The sequence below is a fragment of the Mesoplodon bidens genome (assembly GCF_964165515.1).
Source record: "Mesoplodon bidens genome assembly, chromosome: 20".
Taxonomy (NCBI): Eukaryota; Metazoa; Chordata; class Mammalia; order Artiodactyla; family Ziphiidae; genus Mesoplodon; species Mesoplodon bidens.
Window position 1 is genome coordinate 18,210,500 of NC_138181.1, and position 19,614 is coordinate 18,230,113.

General features: G+C 40.6%; 1 protein-coding gene and 1 long non-coding RNA gene across 2 annotated transcripts in view; one reads left to right on the plus strand and one right to left on the minus strand.

The window, feature by feature from the left end:
• The window catches only part of GTF2E2 (general transcription factor IIE subunit 2), a 69,715-nt gene extending 55,544 nt beyond the window's left edge, over positions 1–14,171 (plus strand). The window contains exons 7-8 of the mRNA XM_081221213.1: positions 12,312–12,427; positions 13,652–14,171. Coding sequence (XP_081077339.1) covers positions 12,312–12,427; positions 13,652–13,768 — 233 coding nt within the window. The 3' untranslated portion in view covers positions 13,769–14,171. The remainder of the gene's footprint in view (positions 1–12,311; positions 12,428–13,651) is intronic.
• LOC308608315 lies at positions 4,472–5,435 on the minus strand. The gene is made up of 2 exons (XR_014014139.1): positions 4,866–5,435; positions 4,472–4,630 (listed from the first exon to the last, which is right to left on the minus strand). It is a non-coding gene; the product is annotated as an uncharacterized lncRNA (long non-coding RNA).
• Positions 14,172–19,614: the final 5,443 nt, after the last annotated feature.

The window sequence follows — 19,614 nt, forward strand, 5'->3', positions numbered from 1 at the left end:
GCCCTCTTGGTAGGAATGTAAATTGATACAGCCACTCTGGAGAACAGTATGGAGGTTCCTTAAAAAACTAAAAATAGAACTACCATAGGACCCAGCAATCCCACTACTGGGCATATAGCCAGAGAAAACCATAATTCAAAAAGACACATGCACCCCAATGTTCATTGCAGCACTATTTACAATACCCAGGTCATGGAAGCAACCTAAATGCCCATCGACAGACGAATGGATAAAGAAGATGTGGTACATATCTATAATGGAATATTACTCAGCCATAAAAAGGAATGAAATTGGGTCATTTGTAGAGACGTGGATGGATTTAGAGACTGTCATACAGAGTGAAGTAAGTCAGAAAGAGAACAACAAATATTATATATTAACTCATATATGTGGAACATTGAAAAATGGTACAGATGAACTGCTTTGCAGGGCAGAAATAGAGACACAGATGCAGAGAACAAACGTGTGGACACCAAGGGGGAAAGTGGTGGCGGGGGTTGGTGGTGGGATGAATTGGGAGATTGCGCTTGATATGTATACACTAATATGTATAAAATGGATAACTAATAAGAACCTACTGTATAAAGAAAAAAATAAAGTTCAAAAATTCGGAAAAAAAAAGTGAATCAACTGTATGTATACAAATATCCCCATATCGCCTCCCTCTCGCATCTCCCTCCCACCCTCCCTATCCCACCTGTCTAGGTGGTCACAAAGCACCAAGCTGATCTCCCTGTGCTATGCGGCTGCTTCCCACTAGCTATCTATTTTACATTTGGTAGTGTATATATGTCAGTGCTACTTTTTCACTTCGTCTCAGCTTACCCTTCCCCCTCCCCGTGTCCTCAAGTCCATTCTCTACGTCTGAGTCTTTATTTCTGTCTTGTCCCTAGGTTCTTCAGAACCATTTTTTTTTTTAGATTCCATATATATGTATTAGCATATGCTATTCGTTTTTCTCTTTCTGGCTTACTTTACTCTGTATGACAGACTCTAGGTCCATCCACCTCACTACAGATAACTCAGTTTTGTTTGTTTTTATGGCTGAGTAATATTCCATTGTATATATGTGCCACATCTTCTTTATCCATTCATCTGTCGATGGACACTTAGGTTGCTTCCATGTCCTGGCTATTGTAAATAGAACTGCAGTGAACATTGTGGTACATGACTCTTTTTGAATTATGTTTTTCTCAGGGTATATGCCCAGTATTGGGATTGCTGGGGCGTATGGCACTTCTATTTTGTTCTCCATAGTGGCTGTATCAATTTACATTCCCACCAACAGTGCAAGAGGGTTCCCTTTTCTCCACATCCTCTCCAGCATTTATTGTCTGTAGATTTTTTTTTTTTTTTTTGGTGGTGGTACGTGGGCCTCTCACTGCTGTGGCCTCTCCCGTTACGGAGCACAGGCTCCAGATGCGCAGGCTTAGTGGCCATGGCTCACGGGCCCAGCCACTCCGCGGCATGTGGGATCCTCCCGGACCGGGGCATGAACCCGCGTCCCCTGAATCGGCAGGTGGACTCTCAACCACTGCGCCACCAGGGAAGCCCATGTGTGTAGATTTTTTGATGATGGTCATTCTGACTGATGTGAGGTGATACCTCATTGTAATTTTGATTTGCATGACTCTAATGATTAGTGATGTTGAGCATCCTTTCATGTGTTTGTTGGCAATCTGTATATCCTCGTTGGAGAAATGTCTATTTAGGTCTTCTGCCCATTTTTGGATTTGGGTGTTCGTTTTTTTGGTATTGAGCTGTATGAGCTGCTTGTAAATTTTGGAGATTAATCCTTTGTCAGTTGCTTCATTTGCAAATATTTTCTCCCATTTTGAGGGTTGTCTTTTCATCTTGTTTATGGTTTCCTTTGCTGTGCAAAAGCTGTTAAGTTTCATTAGGTCCCATTTATTTTTGTTTTTATTTCCATTTCTCTAGGAGGTGGGTCAAAAAGGATCTTGCTGTGATTTATGTCATAGAGTGTTCTCCCTATGTCTTCCTCTAAGAGTCTTATAGTGTTTGGCCTTATATTTAGGTCTTTAATCCATTTTGACTTTATTTTTGTGTATGGTGTTAGGGAGTGTTCTAATTTCATTCTTTTACAGGTAGCTGTCCAGTTTTCCCAGCACCACTTATTGAAGAGGCTGTCTTTTCTCCATTGTATATTCTTCCCTCCTTTATCAAAAATAAGGTGACCATATGTGCGTGGGTTTATCTCTGGGCTTTCTGTCCTGTTCCATTGATCTGTATTCCTGTTTTTTTGTGCCAGTACCATATTGTCTTGATTACTGTCACTTTGTAGTGTAGTCTGAAGTCTGGGAGCCTGATTCCTGCAGCTCCATTTTTCTTTCTCAAGATTGCTTTGGCCATTCGGGGTCTTTTGTGTTTCCTTACGAATTGTGAAATTTTTTGTTCTAGTGCTGTGAAAAATGCCATTGGTAGTTTGATAGGGTTTGCATTGAATCTGTTTATTGCTTTGGGTAGTATAGTCATTTTCACAGTGTTGATTCTTCCAATCCAAGAACATGGTATATCTCTCCATCTGTTGGTATCATCTTTAATTTATTTCATCAGTGTCTTATAGTTTTATGCATACAGGTCCTTTTTGTCTCCTTAGGTAGGTTTATTCCTAGGTATTTAATTTTTTTTGTTGCAGTGGTAAATGGGAGTGTTTCCTTAATTTCTCTTTCAGATTTTTCAGCATTAGTGTATAGGAATGCAAGAGATTTCTGTGCATTAATTTTGTATCCTGCTGCTTTACCAGATTCATTGATTAGCTCTAGTAGTTTTCTGGTGGCATGTTAAGGATTCTCTATGTATAGTATCATGTCATCTGCAGTGACCGCTTTACTTCTTTTTTTCTGACTTGGATTCCTTTTATTTCTTTTTCTTCTCTGACTGCTGTGGCTAAAACTTCCAATACTATGTTGAATAATAGTTGTGAGAGTGGACAACCTTGTCTTTTTCCTGATCTTAGAGGAAATGGTTTCAGTTTTTCACCATTGTGAACCATTTTGCTGTGGGTTTGTCATATATGGCCTTAATTATGTTGAGGAAAGTTCCCTTTATGCCTACTTTCTGGAGGGTTTTTTATCATAAATGGCTGTTGAATTTTGTCAAAAGCTTTTTCTGCATCTATTGAGATGATCATATGGTTTTTTTCCTTCAATTTGTTAATATGGTTATAGCATTGATTGATTTGTATATATTGAAGAATCCTTGCCTTCCTGGGATAAACCCCACTTGATCATGGTGTATGATCCTTTTAATGTGCTGTTGGATTCTGTTTGCTAGTATTTTGTTGAGGATTTTTGCATCCATGTTCATCAGTGATATTGGCCTGTAGTTTTCTTTCTTTGTGACATCTTTGTCTGGTTTTGGTATCAGGGTGATGGCCTCGTAGATTGAGTTTGGGAGTGTTCCCCCCTCTGCTATATTTTGGAAGATTTTGAGAAGGATGGGTGTTAGATCTTCTCTAAATGTTTGAGAGAATTCACGTGTGAAGCCGTCTGGTCCTGGGCTTTTGTTTTTTGGAAGATTTTTATTCACAGTTTCAATTTCAGTGCTTGTGATTGGTCTGTTTATGTTTTCTATTTTTTCCTGGTTCAGTCTCAGGATTTTGTGCTTTTCTAAACATTTGTCCATTTCTCCCAGGTTGTCCATTTTACTGGCATATAGTTGCTTGTAGTAATCGCTCATGATCCTTTGTATTTCTGCAGTGTCAGTTGGTACTTATCCTTTTTCATTTCTAATTCTGTCGTCTCCCTTTTTTTCTTGATGAGTCTGGCTAATCGTTTATCAATTTTGTTTATCATCTCAAGGAACCAGCTTTTAGTTTTATTGATCTTTACTATCGTTTCCTTCATTTCTTTTTCATTTATTTCTGATCTGATCTTTATGATTTCTTTCCTTCTGCTAACTTTGGGTTTTTTTTGTTCTTCTTTCTCTAATTGCTTTAGGTGTAAGTTTAGGTTGTTTGTTTGAGATTTTTCTTGTTTCTTGAGGTGTGATTGTATTGCTATCAACTTCCCTTTTAGAACTGCTTTTGCTGCATTCCATAGATTTTGGGTTGTCGTGTGTTCATTGTCATTTTTTTCTAGGTATTTTTTGATTTCCTCTTTGATTTCTTTTTGTAATTTTTTTTTTTTTTGGCTGTGTTGGGTCTTCGTTGCTGCATGTGGGCTTTCTCTAGTTGCGGCGAGCGGGGGCTACTCTTTGTTGCGGTGTGCGGGCTTCTCATTGCGGTGGCTTCCCTTGTTGCGGAGCCCGGGCTCCAGACTCATGGGCTTCAGTAGTTGTGGCACGTGGGCTCAGTAGTTGTGGCTCGCAGGCTCTAGAGCACAGGCTCAGTAGTTGTGGTGCATGTGCTTAGTTGCTCTGCAGCATGTGGGATCTTCCTAGAACAGGGATCAAACCCATGTCTCCTGCATTAGCAGGCGGATTCTTAACCACTGCGCCACCAGGGAAGCCCCCTCTTTGATTTCTTCAGTGATCTCTTGGTTATTTAGTAGCATAATGTTTAGCCTCCATGTGTTTGTATTTTTTACAGTTTTTTTTTTTCCTGTAATTGATATCTAGTCTCATAGCGTGTGGTCGGAAAAGATACTTGATAAGATTTCAGTTTTCGGGCCTCCCTGGTGGCGCAGTGGTTGAGAGTCCGCCTGCCGATGCAGGGGATACGGGTTCGTGCCCCGGTCTGGGAGGATCCCATATGCCGCGGAGTGGCTGGGCCCGTGAGCCATGGCCGCTGGGCCTGCGCATCCGGAGCCTGTGCTCCGCAACGGGAGAGGCCACAACAGTGAGAGGCCCGCATACCGCAAAAAGAAAAAAAAAAAAAAAAAAAAAAAAGATTTCAGTTTTCTTACATTTACTAAGGGTTGATTTGTGACCCAAGGTATGATCTATCCTGGAGAATGTTCCATGAGAACTTGAGAAGAAAGTGTATTCAGTTGTTTTTGGATGGAATGTCCTATAAATATCAATTAAATCTATCTGGTGTATTGTGTCATTTAAAGCTTGTGTTTTCTTATTTATTTTCTGTCTGGATGATCTGCCTATTGGTGTAAGTGGGGTGTTAAAGTCTCCCACTGTTTTTGTGTTACTGTCGATTTCTCCTTTTATGGCTGTGAACATTTGCCTTATGTTTTGTGGTGCTCCTATGTTGGGTGCATAAATATTTATAATTATTATGTTTTCTTCTTGGATTGATCCTTTGATCATTATGTAGTGTCCTTCCTTATGTCTTGTAACATTCTTTATTTTAAAGTCTATTTTATCTGATACGAGTATTGCTACTCCAGCTTTCCTGTGATTTCCATTTGCATAGAATATCTTTTTCCATCCCTCACTTTCAGTCTGTATGTGTCCCTAGGTCTGAAGCAGGTTTCTTGTAGACAGCATATTTAAGTGTCTTGTTTTTGTAACCATTCAAACAGTCTTTGTCTTTCGGTTGGAGCATTTAATCCATTTACATATAAGGTGTTCAGTGATATGTATGTTCCTATTACCATTTTCTTAATTGATTTGGGTTTGTTTTTGTTGGTCTTTTTCTTTTGCGTTTCCTGCTTAGAGAAGTTCCTTTAGCATTTGTTGTAAAGCTGGTTTTGTGGTGCTGAATTCTCGTAGCTTTTGCTTGTTTGTAAAGCTTTTTTTTTTTTTTTTTTTTTTTGCGGTACGCGGGCCTCTCACTGCTGTGGCCTCTCCCGTTGCGGAGCACAGGCTCTGGACGCGCAGGCTCAGCGGCCATGGCTCACGGGCCTAGCTGCCCCGCGGCATGTGGGATCTTCCCGGACCGGGGCACGAACCCGTGTCCCCTGCATCCGCAGGCAGACTCTCAACAACTGCGCCACCAGGGAAGCCCTGTAAAGCTTTTGATTTCTCCATTGAATCTGAATTAGATCCTTGCCGGGTACAGTAATCTTGGTTGTAGGTTTTTCCCTTTCATCACTTTAAGTATATCCTGCCACTCCCTGCAGAGTTTCTCCTGAAAGATCAGCTGTTAACTTATTGGGGGTTCCCTTGTATGTTATTTGTTGGTTTTCCATTGCTGCTTTTAATATTTTTTCTTTGTAGTTAGTTTTTCATAGTTTGATTCATATGTCTCTTGGGGTGTTTCTCCTTGAATTTATCCTGTCTGGGACTCTCTGCGCTTCCTGGACTTGGGTGGCTAATTCCTTTCCCATGTTAGGGAAGTTTTCACCTATAATCTCTTCAGATATCTTCTCAGTCCCTTTCTTTTTCTCTTCCTCTTCTGGGACCCCTGTAATTCGGATGTTGGTGCGTTTAATGTCGCCCCAGAGGTCTCTGTGACTGTCCTCAATTCTTTTCCTTCTTTTTTGGTTATTCTGCTCCGCAGTAGTTATTTCTACTGTTTTATCTTCCAGGTCACTTATCCGTTCTTCTGCCTCAGTTATTCTGCTATGGATTCCTTCTAGAGAATTTTTAATTGCATTGTTCATCATTGTTTGTTTGCTCTTTAGTTCTTCTAGATCCTTGTTAAGCGTTTCTTGTATTTTCTCCATTCTGTTTCCAAGATTGTGGATCATCTTTACTATCATTACTCTGAATTCTTTTTCAGGTAGACTGCCTATTTCCTCTTCATTTGTTTGGTCTGGTTGGTTTTACCTTGTTCCTTCATCTGCTGCATATTTCTCTGTCTTCTCATTTTGCTTAACTTACTGTGTTTGGGGTCTGCGTTTTGCAGACTACAGGTTCATAGTTCCCATTGTTTTTGGTGTCTGTCCCCAGTGGGTAAGGTTGGTTCAGTGGGTTGTGTAGGCTTCCTGGTGGACGGGACTGGTGCCTCTGTTCTGGTGGATGAGGCTGGATCTTGTCTTTCTGGTGGGCAGGACCGTGTCTGGTGGTGTGTTTTGGGGTGTCTGTGAACTTAGTATGATTTTAGGCAGCCTCTCTGCTAATGGGTGGGGTTGTTTTCCTGTCTTGCTAGTTGTTTGGCATGGTGTGTTCATGTGGGAGCTTGCTGGTGGTTGAGTAGAGCTGGGTCTTAGCATTGAGATGGAGATCTCTGGGAGAGCTCTCTCCGATATTATGAGGGGCCGGGAGGTCTCTGGTGGACCAGTGTTCTGAACTTGGCTCTCCAACCTCAGAGGCTCAGGCCTGGCACCTGGCCAGAGCACCAAGACCCTGTCAGCTACATATCTCAGAAGAAAAGGGAGAAAAGAACAAAAAGAAAGAAACAGAAGTTATCAAAATAAAAAAAAAAAAGTAATTAAAAAAAGAGCAAGTAAACCAATAAATAAATTCACCAATGATTGCAAGTGCTAAAAACTATACTAAGAAAAACAGACAGACAGAACCCTAGGACAAATAGTAAAAGCAAACCTATACAGACAGAATCACACAAAGAAGCATATACATATACACTCAAAAAAAGGGAAAAAAGAAAAATATATAAAAAAGGAAGAGAGCAACCAAATCAATAAACAAATCTACCAATGATAATAAGCTCTAAATACTAAACTAAGATAAACATAAAACTAGAAACAAATTAGATGCAGAAAGCAAACCCCAAGTCTACAGTTGCTCCCAAAGTCCACTGCCTCAGTTTTGGGATGATTCATTGTCTATTCAGGTATTCCACAGATGCAGGGTACAGCAAGTTGATTGTGGAGATTTAATCTGCTGCTTCTGAGGCTGCTGGGAGAGATTCCCTTTCTCCTCTTTGTTCGCACAGCTCCCAGGGTTCAGCTTTGGATATGGCCCCGCCTCTGCGTGTAGGTTGCCTGAGGGCATCTGTTCTTCGGTCAGACAGGACGGGGTTAAAGGAGCAGCTGATTGGGGGCTGTGGCTCACTCAGGTGCTGGGGGAGGGAGGGGTACGGAGTGCGGGGCGAGCCTGTGGCGGCAGAGCCCAGTGTGATGCTGCAATAGCCTGAGGCGTGCCTTGTGTTCTCCTGGGGAAGTTGTCCCTGGATCACGGGACCCTGGCAGTAGCGGGCTGCACAGGCTCCTGGGAGGGGAGGTGTGAATAGTGACCTGTGCTTGCACACAGGCTTCTTGGTGGCTGCAACAGTAACTTTAGCGTTTCATGCCCGTCTCTGGTGTCCACGCTGAGAGCTGTGGCTTGCGCCCGTCTCTGAAGCTCGTTTAGGTGGTGCTCTGAATCCCCTCTCCTTGTGCACCCTTTTAGGAAGTCTGAGGTCTTCTGCTAGCATTCAGTAGGTGTTCTGTAGGAGTTGTGCCACGTGTAGATCTATTTTTGGTGTATTTGTGGGGAGGAAGGTGATCTCCACGTCTTACTCCTATGCCATCTTGAAGGTCCTGTTATAGAATTTTTTTAAAGAGTTCTTTATTCTGGATACAGGTCTGTTAAAAGAGTTATGTTTTGTGAATATTGTCATCCATTCTGTGAGTTGTCTTTTCCGTTTCTTCTTGGTGTGCTTTGAGATACAAACGTTTTTAATCTTGATGAGGTACAATTTATGTATTTGTCTTTTCGTTGCTTGTGTTTCTGTGTCATATCTAAGAAACCATTCCCTAATCCAACAACACCAATATTTACTTCTTCAAAGAGTTTCTGTTTTAGCTCTTATATTTAGATCTTTGATCATTTTGAATTAATTTTTGCATATAGTGTGAGGTGTAGGTCAAGTGTCATATTTATTAGTATGCTGTAATACATATAACTGTATGTATGACCCAGCCGTCCCACTTTTAGGTTTTTACCCAAGTTCACTCAAAATCCATGTACATATCAACTTTATTCATAACAGCCAAAACCTGGAAACAACTCAGATGCCCTTTAACAGTCCCTTCATTGCCCCCAAGTGTGGTACATCCTTACAATGGAATACAGCTTCACAATAAGAAGGAAGGAAGTACTGACATGCCCAACAACATGGATAAATCTCAGATGAGTCATGCTTATTGAAAGCAGCCAGATTCATCTGCCTTCCTTAAAGGCATTAGCACTCAGAAATAAGAGATGGTAGACCTCAGAGGATGATGGTGACTATGACAGATATAGATAGTGCTTTTTCCTTTGCAGGCATTATTCTCAGTGCTTTATAGGTATTAGCTCATTTTATCCCCACAACTTTATGAAATACATATTATTATCCCAATTTTACAGATCAGGAAACTGAGGCAGAGAGGTTAAGTAACTTAACTTGTCCCATGTGACATAGTTAGTAAATGGGGTCACTGGGTTCCACACCCAGGCCATCTGTCGCCACAGTCTGTACTATTCTGCTAGTTTTGTATTTCATAGGAAAGCTCTGGGTGTAGCCAAAATATGAATGAGTTATTCGGGAATTTAAGCAAAGCCTTATTAATGAATTTGCTTATTTTCTTTCCTTCTCTGGCATACTTTCTGTTACACAGTTTTCATTCTTAGCTCAAGGAGGACAGGGTTCCCTTCAGTTGAAAGGGTCAAATCTGAGTTTTAAAATTCTAGCCTGTTTTCTTTTCTGTTAAAAGACAGCAGGTTTTTAAACAATTCCTATTTTATTTACCCTTATAATTTAGAGCCTGACTGACTTTCATGATACGTGGAGATAATCTCCTAAAACAAATCATTTGTCTTTAAACTTGATGTCCCCTAATCATTTGCTGTTTTCAAAAAATGAAAAGTGATTGCTAGAAAAAGAGACTAGGATGCCTAGATCTTGGTTTCTAAATACCATTCTCCAGTAAAAGGAGTCAGGACTCCTTGGCGAACAGTTGATTCCAAGTTTGGGGAAATGCAAGATGAGCTTGGAACATGTTTTGGTACCAGAAATTAAGAGAATGCTCAAAAAAAACCCAAACAACAAAAAAGGGAAGCAAGTCAAAAAAGAGCCAGGGACAGTGTGAAGGGACTCAATGACCAAAGCCAGGATATTTGAACAAGAAAATAAATAATGATAGTAATGAGTTATGATCCATGAAATAAAATAAATATCCATGAATCCATATGAAGTTAACAATTGAATAAATAGATTGGATCGAGAATCCAATCCATTTATTCAGTAGTCTTCCTTATGGTAGAATTCTAATCCACACGTATGAAAGGAATGAGGGAAGTAACATGCCATTCGGCAAACCCACAAGTATCAGTTGTTGCAGGCACGAGCCATCAATGGATGCTGTAATTAGCGAGCTAACGTGTGCTGAGAAACAGGGTGTTTAGGCATAGTCTCAGTACATCTCCCCACAGGGTGCTTATTAATTACAAAGGGAAAAGTATTAGCTTCATGGTGGAGAAATCTGACAGACACCACCTTAACCAGTGATCATTCTGACAGCCCCAGTAATAAGACATGTAAACATCATGGACCCTTGATGTTAGGTCCTGAGAAGGGCACAGTGTCTTCTCTGTGATGTTCTTGCCTAAAATGTATAACCTCAATTTAATCACAAGGAAATAGCAGACAACTGCACATTGAGGGCCGTTGTATAAAATAACTACAGAAGCTCCTCAGAAGTGTCATGGTCCTAAGAGATGAGGAGACACTGAGCACACTTAGAGCCTGGAGCAAGGAGACACGGCAGCTAAACACAGTGGGATCCCAGGTGTGGTGCCGGACCAGGACGACCGGGACGGGGACGCAGGTGCTAAAACTGGTGACATGTGAATAAGGTCTGTAGATTAGTTCATAGGCTTATATTATTAGTTTAGATAATTTTACTAAGATCATATACCGTGTTAACATTAGGGAAAGCTGGGCAAAGCCTGTCCTGGAGTTCTGTGTAGTAATGTTGCAACTCTTCTGTTAATGTAAAATTATTTTAAAATAAAAAAGTTTAAAAAATGTAAAAAGAAAACAGGTACTCTGTGATGCCCAGAGAATAACATTTCATACGTTCAGTGATCAAATTGTTGAGGATGTGCTAAATTCAGTGCCAACCATAGTAGGAAACTTACAAAATAGAATATCCACTGCCGAGGAGCTTTTAGCCCTTCAGGGGGCTGAGAAAGTCATGCAAACAATTGATTGTCATCTGTTAACTGGTTTCTGTAATCTACGCAGATGAAAGTTCAGGGAGCATATAGGAAAAAGAGCTCTTAATAATATTGAAAGAAATGAAAAAAATTTTTTATTTAGAGATGTTTTGGATTGAAATAACTTTGTGCCCAGGTTGAATTCTTTGTAATAGATTGTCATTTTTGCATTTGGTCACCGTCAGCAAAAAGCTTTTCAGTGTGGCAGAAAACAGATTTCCTAAGTATCACTGGAGCCCCAGCTGTTAGAGCATCATTTGCTTCATGTAATACGTATTGAAATAGGAAAGAGGAGAACAGCCTGGTCCAGCACAGTATCACATGCCTGCTTTGTTTACAGCTTGTGAATGGACCACTCTCCATTCTCACTTTTTACCTGAAAGTAAGGCAGGGGGCGGTGCCGGCGCCACCTGGATTAGGCCTCCGGGATGCCTTGCCGGGGAGGAGGGTGGGGATGGGGGTAGGTGGTGTCGCGTGCGAGAGAGGTCTCCGGTGAGCAGGAGACCCAGCCCCCAGCCTCAGGGCACCCAGCGAACTTTCCTTTTTCACCATCCAGAGTACAAATGTCTTATGATTTGCCATCCTAAGACATTTTTTGTGCGTTGGAAAGTAGATGTTAATAATGAAGTGAAACCTGGTTATTGGAGCCTCTCTTTAGGGACAGAATTTAAGATGCATACGAGTTTCATTCTGGACATGTCCCAGTTGTGATCTCTTTTGGTTGCAGAAATGGTGGTGTGGCCGAGGGGCCGGGGTCTCTGAGCACAAGGAGTAGGCTGGATGGAAGGCCTTTCTCCTTTGTCTTCCAGGGCATGAGAGACAGTGTTACTGTTTCAGTATTCCTCCCCTCACTATTATGACCTCTCAGTCACCCATCCCCCATTTATTTGATTTCAAAAGGCCTTTTTTGCAAATAAGCTGTTGTAACTCCTCACTCCGTATAAAACTTTGGTTCCTCATCTCCCTGTGTGTTTCTCTTTTCCTGTAGGAGAGGAAGTGGGGTATACTGAGCTCATGAGAGATGATCAGGAATTTGAACTATTTCAACTGATTTCTGGAATTAAAGGAGAGGGTCAACTGCCTTTCTTCCCAGGAAAGCTGGGAGGCTCAATCACATGGCCTTCATTTATAGGCTCTAAAAATAGAGCAGTGCTGATCTGGTCTGTAGGGAGGCAGTTCGTGTTCCCAGGCCCTTCTGCTGCTCTGTGTCCAGCATCTGAATGTTCCTGTCTTCCTTTGTTTTTATAATGAAATCTCAGATGTGCTCATTGGTATCAGAGGAGATAACATTGAAGCGTGATTTCGATCGCACTGAGATGTTATAGCTTGTAAACATCTATTGTGCAGTAACTACTGTCTTGTTGGCACAGAGTTTCAGAAACTGTGGAGGAGTGTCACTGTGGATTCAATGGATGAGGAGAAAATTGAAGAGTATCTGAAGCGACAGGGTATTTCTTCCATGCAGGAATCTGGACCAAAGAAAGTGGTATGTACCCTCTAGAGGAAAACGTAATCCTCTGTTCTTTGAACTGTTAGCCTGCCTCCTGTGCAGCTCTCGGAAGAGCAGGTAGGTAGGTAGTTCTCCCTTCCAGTTTCTTCTGTGTCCTAATCCTGTGACCTTGGTCAGATGCATTCAGATCACGTCTGGTGTATTGAGGGCTGCTCGCCAGGTATGTGAGAGCCTCCGCGGCAGTCAGTGCCTGCTCTTGAGCTCCAGCCATAGGACGTGCAGTGCCCATGTGTTGTCCTCCCAGCCTCTGCCAGGGGCTTCATCATTCTGGCCTTTATGATCTTCACCCCACCCCACAACCCCTCTTGCTCCCGGAGCCCAGTGGTCTCGGTGCCTGGCTTTGCCTTAGCCCTGATCCCACTGAATTACCCTTGTGGACTTTGATCCCTTAGGAACCAGATATTACTGTCTTTATAGCCCCCAAACCCTGCTCATTGGAGGGATTTGTAATTGAATGAAGACCTGTGAATTCCTCGTACCAGCTAACCAGCTCTCTGCAGTCCAGGGACAAAGCCAGGATGAGAAATATTTCACTAACACCCTCCTTCCCTTGTCCACCATCGTGCCTCGTAGCTTGACTTGTTTGTGACTTGGTGTTTTATTCAGTGACGTTTTAGGACTCCTTTAAAAGGGAAAATGTATTGCCAGTGATCTCCAAGAATTAGTGTGACTGCAGCGCTTCATGGTTTCCTGTCATTGCTTAGTTTGTTAATATTACGTCATATTAGTATTTCAGGTGTATAGTGAAGAGGATAATATTTAACAAATCTTTCTGTGTTCATCCACTTCCCAATTTGCCCATATCTCTATATTTTGCTGTATTTGCTTCAGGTCTTTGTTTTATTGGTAATTAATGGGGGATAAAATTTTACACCTGATGACAGAGATGCAAAACAAAAGAGATTCACTGCCTCTCTTTTTATCCACTTCGTGCCTACAGTAGTTCTGGTTAGTTTTCGTGCCAGCCCATTTATTCCAGGCGGAGGTATGCACTTCACTGTAACAGAAAGCCCTGGTTTGTGTTTTCGAACCAGGGTTGTGTGGATTGGTGTGTGTGAGGCTGGGCTGCAGAACAGAAAGAAGGTCACAAACCCTGCATCTCTTTGCTGCTGGTTTCTGGGGCACCTTTTGTAAATCCTCCCCATATTACCGTAGCTCTGAGTAGCTGTTGTTTCTAACTGTCTTTACCTTTTCCTGTAGGCTCCTATTCAGAGAAGGAAAAAGCCAGCTTCACAGAAAAAGCGACGGTTTAAAACTCACAATGAGCACTTGGCCGGGGTGCTGAAGGACTACTCTGACATCACTCCTGGCAAGTAGTGAACAGTTTTGTCTGAGAGCAAAGAGTTACAAAGTCAAGATCTTCCTTGTTGACGCTGGGATCTGAAGACTGACCGTCTTCCCATTCTACTTCCTAGGACCGAGGACAGGAGCAGTTCAGTTTACAGAACTAGTGCAAATTACCAAACTCGAAGCTTATTTTCATTAATGGGCTAATGAGAAATGTTATGTCCCCTGTTAACCTCCTGTTACTTCTTGGGGGAAAGGCGCTGCTCAGCATGGCATGCAGGTGACTTTGCTATTTATCTCTACTTCTAAGTGGTTCCTGGTTCCATTTTCCTTTTCATTACCTTAGAACAAGTTTGCCGATAGCCTTGAATGCAGTATTTGTTTATTCCAAAAGAGCATATTTATAATAAAATCGTTGTAGAAGGAGCTCTGAGATGTCAGTGAGTTCAGTTTGCTTCTTTCCATTCTTGGCAGTGACGGGTGGCAGCTCGTCTTTGACTCCCACAGGTGGTGTCTGGAATGCTGTTGGAGACTGAGGTCTGGGCTGCGTTGCTGAGCGTGTGGATTTCACAGTTGGAACCCAAGGTGTGCCTCTTGGTAGCAGGTGAAGCAGTAGAGGTACACTACCTGTGATTTTTTAATGCTTGCTTTTAAAAGGATAAATCAGTATTTAGCCTCTTGGATTTCGCAAGTCATGTTCTCATGCCATCTCCAGCAAGGATGAAGACATGACTGTGTCCCAGCCCTGATGGGGCTTGGCCCTGAGGTTCTTCTTTCGGGGACTCCCTCTGTCTCCCAATCACTGGCTGAGCTCAGGAGAGCTGCTGTCAAACATGTGGGTTAAGAGTTGTGGTGACTTTTGGGGAAATCTATGGTCATTCCATCATTCTGTGGTAAACTACCCATTTTCCTTATCTGTGCTTGTTTTATGGTCTGTGGTGGCCCTTTGGGGTGATTGTTATGGTTCTCATATCACATTGTAGTAGATTATAAAAGCAAGGTTTGGTGTTCTCAAAAAAGGTATGATGATAGCCCGAAGCAGTAAGTACTTTGTGTAGATGACAAGGAGCCTTTTTGCTGTTTTAGTTTTTATCCTTTCTGTTTACTTCTCATCCATTTTCAGTGTCATCCTATTTCAGTGTCATCTTACCTCTTTCTTATATCCAAGCCCCAAAATATGGCATGAGAAGATGTAAAACTGAGACTCCTCAGGATAATTCAGAAAATGGGAAACTCAATCTGTCTTGCTTTGTAGAGGATTTTTGCTAGTAAGGAAGAGCTTTAATATTTTATGGCATAAATTAGTTCTCTTTTTAAAAAAAAAAAAAAATCTGGAGCTGGCTTATCTCCAAGTATACCTACTTTTTCTGGTCTATACATACCCACCCCTGCCAGTTTTATTGAGATACAGTTGACATACAGCACTGTGTAAGTTTAAGATGCACAGCATAAGATTTGACTTACATACATCATAAATTGATTACCACAGTAAGTTTAATGTTACCTCATTTCATATAGATACCAAAAACAAGTGATGAGAACTCCATAGGATTTACTTCTAACAATTTTCACATGTATCATACAGCAGTGCTATCTGTAGTCCTCTTGCTGTACATTACATCCCTAGTGCTTATTTATCTTAAAACTGGAAGTTTGTACCTTTTGACCACCTTTGTCCAATTTCCCCTCACCCTGGACCACACCTCTGGTAACCACAAATCTGATCTTTTTCTGTGAGGTTTTTTTTTTTAAGAATCTACATATAAATGAGATCTTTTGGTATTTGCTTACTCTGTATGACTTACTCACTTAGGATAATGCCATTAAGGTCCATCCATGTTGTTGCAAGTGACAGGATTTCCTCCTTTTTTATGGCTGAATAAGGTTCGCGTGTGTGTGTGTGTGTCTGCGTGTATGGGGAACACGTCTTGGTTATTGTAAATAACGCTGTGAACATGGGGGTTCAGATATCTCTTTTTTGACTTAGTGTTTTTGTTTCCTTTGGATATATTCCCAGAAGTAACATTGCAATATCATGTGGCAGTTTCTGTTAACTTTTGGAGGAACTTCTGCCCACAGTGGCTGTACCAGTTTACAAGCCCATCAGCAGTGTGCAGGGATTCCATTTTCTCTACATCTTCACCAGCACTTGTTATCTCTTGTCTTTTTCATACTAGCCATTCTGACAGTTATGAGGTGATGGCTTATTGTGCTTTTGATTTGCATCACTAATGATTAGTGATGTGGAGCATTTTTTTCAGGTACCTGTTGGTCATTTGTATATCTTACTTGGATGAAGGTCTCTTCAGGTCCTTTGTCCATCTTTTAATTGGATTATTTATGATTTTTTTTTGTTATTGAGTTGTATGAGTTCTTTATATATTTTGGATAGTAACCCTCTTATCCTAAGATAAATGGTTTGCAAATATTTTCTCCAATTCCATAGATTGTCTTTTCATTTTATTGATTATTTCTTTTGATGTTCAGAAGCTTTTTAGTTTGATATAGTCCTACTTGTCTACTTGCGATTTTGTTGCTTGTGCTTTAGTTGTATCCAAAAGTTTATTGCAAAGACTCATGTCAAGGAGCTTTTTTCCTGTGTTTTCTTCTAGGAGTTATATGCATTTTAGTCTTACATTTAAGTCTTTAATCCACTCTGATTTAATTTTTGTGAGTGGTGTAAGTTAGGGGTCTAGTTTCATACTTGTACATGTGAATGTCCAGTTTTCCCATCACCATTTAGCTGTGGGCTTATCATATATGTCCTTTATTATGTTAATATATGTTCCTTCTGTACCTAATTTGTTAACAGTGTTTTATCATGAATGGATGTTGAATTTTTTGGAAAGCTTTTTCTGCATCTTTTGAGATGATCATATGATTTTTTTCTTTCATTCTATTAATGTGACATACCAAATTGATTTATGTATGTTGAACCATTCTTGCATCCCAAGGATAAATCTTACTTGATGATGGTGAATGATCTTTTTAATGTACTGCTGAATTCAGTTTGCTAGTATTTTATTGAGAAGTTTTGCATCTATATTCATCAGGGATATGGACCTTTAGTTTTCTCTTCTGGTAGTGTACTTTTTTGGCTTTGATATTAGGGTAATGCTAGCCTTATAAAATGAGTTTAGGAATGTTCCCTCCTCTTCAGTTTTTTGGAAGAGTTTGAGAAGGATTGGCATGAACTCTTCTTCAAATGTTTGGTGAAGTTCCCCTGTGAAGCCATCTGGGCCTGGGCTTTTCTTGGAAGATTTTTTTTTTTAATTTATTTATTTGGCTACACCGGGTCTTAGTTGCAGTGTGTGGGATCTTTAATTGCAGCATGTGGGATCTAGTTCTCTGACCAGGGATCAAACCTGGGCCCCCTGCATTGGGAGCACGGAGTCTTAGCCACTGGACCACCAGGGAAGTCCCTGGTGGAAGATTTTTGATTACTGATTGTTTCTAGCAATTGGTATTTTCAGAATTTCTGTTTCTTCTGATTTGGTCTTGGTAGGTTATATGTTTAATAATTTTTCCATTTCTTCTAGGTTGTCTGGTTTGTTGTATATAGTTGTTCATAGTAGCTGTTTATGATTCTTTGTGTATCACTTGTAATGTCTCCTTTTTCGTTTATAGTTTTGTTGATTTAGATCCTCTCTTTTCCTTAGTGTAGCTAGAGGTTTATCAGTTTTGTTTATCTCTTCAAAAAACCAACTCTTAGTTTGGTTAATCCTTTCTACTGTTCTTCTGTTTTATTTATTTCTGTTCTAGTCTTTTTTATTTCCTTCCTTCTGCTAACTTTGGGCTCAGTTTGTTCTTTTTCTGTTTCCTAAAGGTGTAGAGTTAAGTTAAACAACGAGATTTTTCTTGTTTCCTAATGTAGGTGTTTATTGCTATGAACTTCCTTCTTTGAACTGCTTTTGCTGTATCCCATAAGTTTTGGTGTGTTGTGTTTCCATTTTCATTTGTCTCAAGATACTTTAAAATTTCTCCTTTAATTTCACTTTTGATCCATTGGTTGTTCAGATGAGCATTATTTAATTTTCATATGTTCAAGAATTTTCCAGTTTTCCTCCTTTTATTATTTCTAGTTTCATCCCATCTGGCTGGAGAAGATACTTGGTATGATTTCAGTCTTTTTGAATTTGCTAATAAGACTTGTTTTGTGGCCTGACGTATGGTCTATCATAGAATATATTCCATGTGTGCTTGAGAAGAATGCCTATTCTGTTGTTGGTTAGAATGTTCTATACAGTTGACCTTTGAAAAACATGGGGGATAGCAGTGTGGAAGCCCCACACAGTCAAAATTCTGCATGTAACTTTACAGTTGGCCCTTGTATCTGTGGTTTCAACCAACCATGAATTGTGTAGTACTGTAGTGTGTATTTATTGAAAAAAAAATCCACATATAAGTGGACCCATGCAGTTCAAGAGTCAACTGTATATGTCTATTAGGTACATTTAGTCTCTAGTGTTGTTCAAATCCTGTTTCCTTACTGATCCTCTGTCTGGATGATCTGTCTATTGTAGAGAGTGGGATATTAAAGTCCCCAACTATTATTTTATTGCAAGTTATTTCTCCTTTTAGCTCTATTAGTTTTTGCTTATATATTTGGGTGCTCTGATTGGGTGCATAAATATTTACAATTGTTATGTATTCTTTTTTTTGTTGTTTTTTTGGCTGTGCCGCATGGCTTGCAGGATCTTAGGTCCCTGACCAGGGATTGAATCTGGGTCCTGGCAGTGAAAGCACCAGGTCCTAACCACAGGACTGCCAGGGAATTTCCAACAATTGTTATATATTCTTGATTGATTGATCCTTTTATCATTATATAATGACCTTCTTTGTCTCTTTTTACCATTCTTAAAGTCTATTTTGTCTTACGTAAGTATAGCTATGCCTGCTTTTCTGTTGAATACCATTTGCCTGAAATATCTTATTCCCTTTGCTCTCAGTCTGTGTCTTTAAAGCTAAAGTGAGTCTCTGGTAGGCAGCATATCATTGGATCTTGTTTTTTAATCCATTCAGCAGTTCTGGGTATTTTGATTGGAGGATTTAATCCACTTATGTTTAAAGTAATTATTGTTAGGTGAGGACTTTACTGTTTCCATTTTGTTAATTGTTTTCTGGCTGTTTTGACATGTGGGGAGGGGTATAGTCTTTGTGGAAAATTGTGATAGGAACCCAGTTGTGTTTGAGGGTTGTAATAAAAAGAAAGAAGTTCTTTACTAGTTCTTCTGGGCACCTAGAAATATATCCATCAGAAACTCAAGTTAAAGTCATGTTCTCACCTCTGCCTGTTTCTGCTGGGTCTGTGGCCTGTTTAACAGAAGGAAGCTGGAGTGGGCGTGTCTGGGTGTGTTAAAAGTTTAAGACAGTCTGTAGTGCATTTGATCTATAATTCATCACCATAAGCCGAGGCTTTTAGGGGAGAGCTGAAAGAAATATATTTGAGCCCCAAAGTGTAAAAACTGACATTTGACTGTGGCAAGATGATGGTGGGACTCGGGGGACGGAGCAGTACTTGATTCGTGTGGCGCAGTCTCAGCGAGAAGGCAGCGCAGCCACTGCCCGTTCCACTGTTCGTAGCAAGGGCACTGCAGACATGCAGCCCTTGGCTCTCTTGTGAGCTGACTGAAATCACTAGCAGAAAAAACGTTTTGGATGTGGGAATAGGGCATTTGGCTTTATGAGTTCCCCAGTTCATATCGGTTAATAATGGTTTTCTGAGGCATAGAAAATGAGACTTGGTTCCCCTCTTCCTCCTAGCTACTGCTTTTACTTGCAAAAATGATTTATTTATGGGGAAGATGATTTTGTCTTTTTTAAGGTTTTATTGACTGTTCTTAACAAGCTGGGTCCAGCACTGTTGCTGTGTAGCG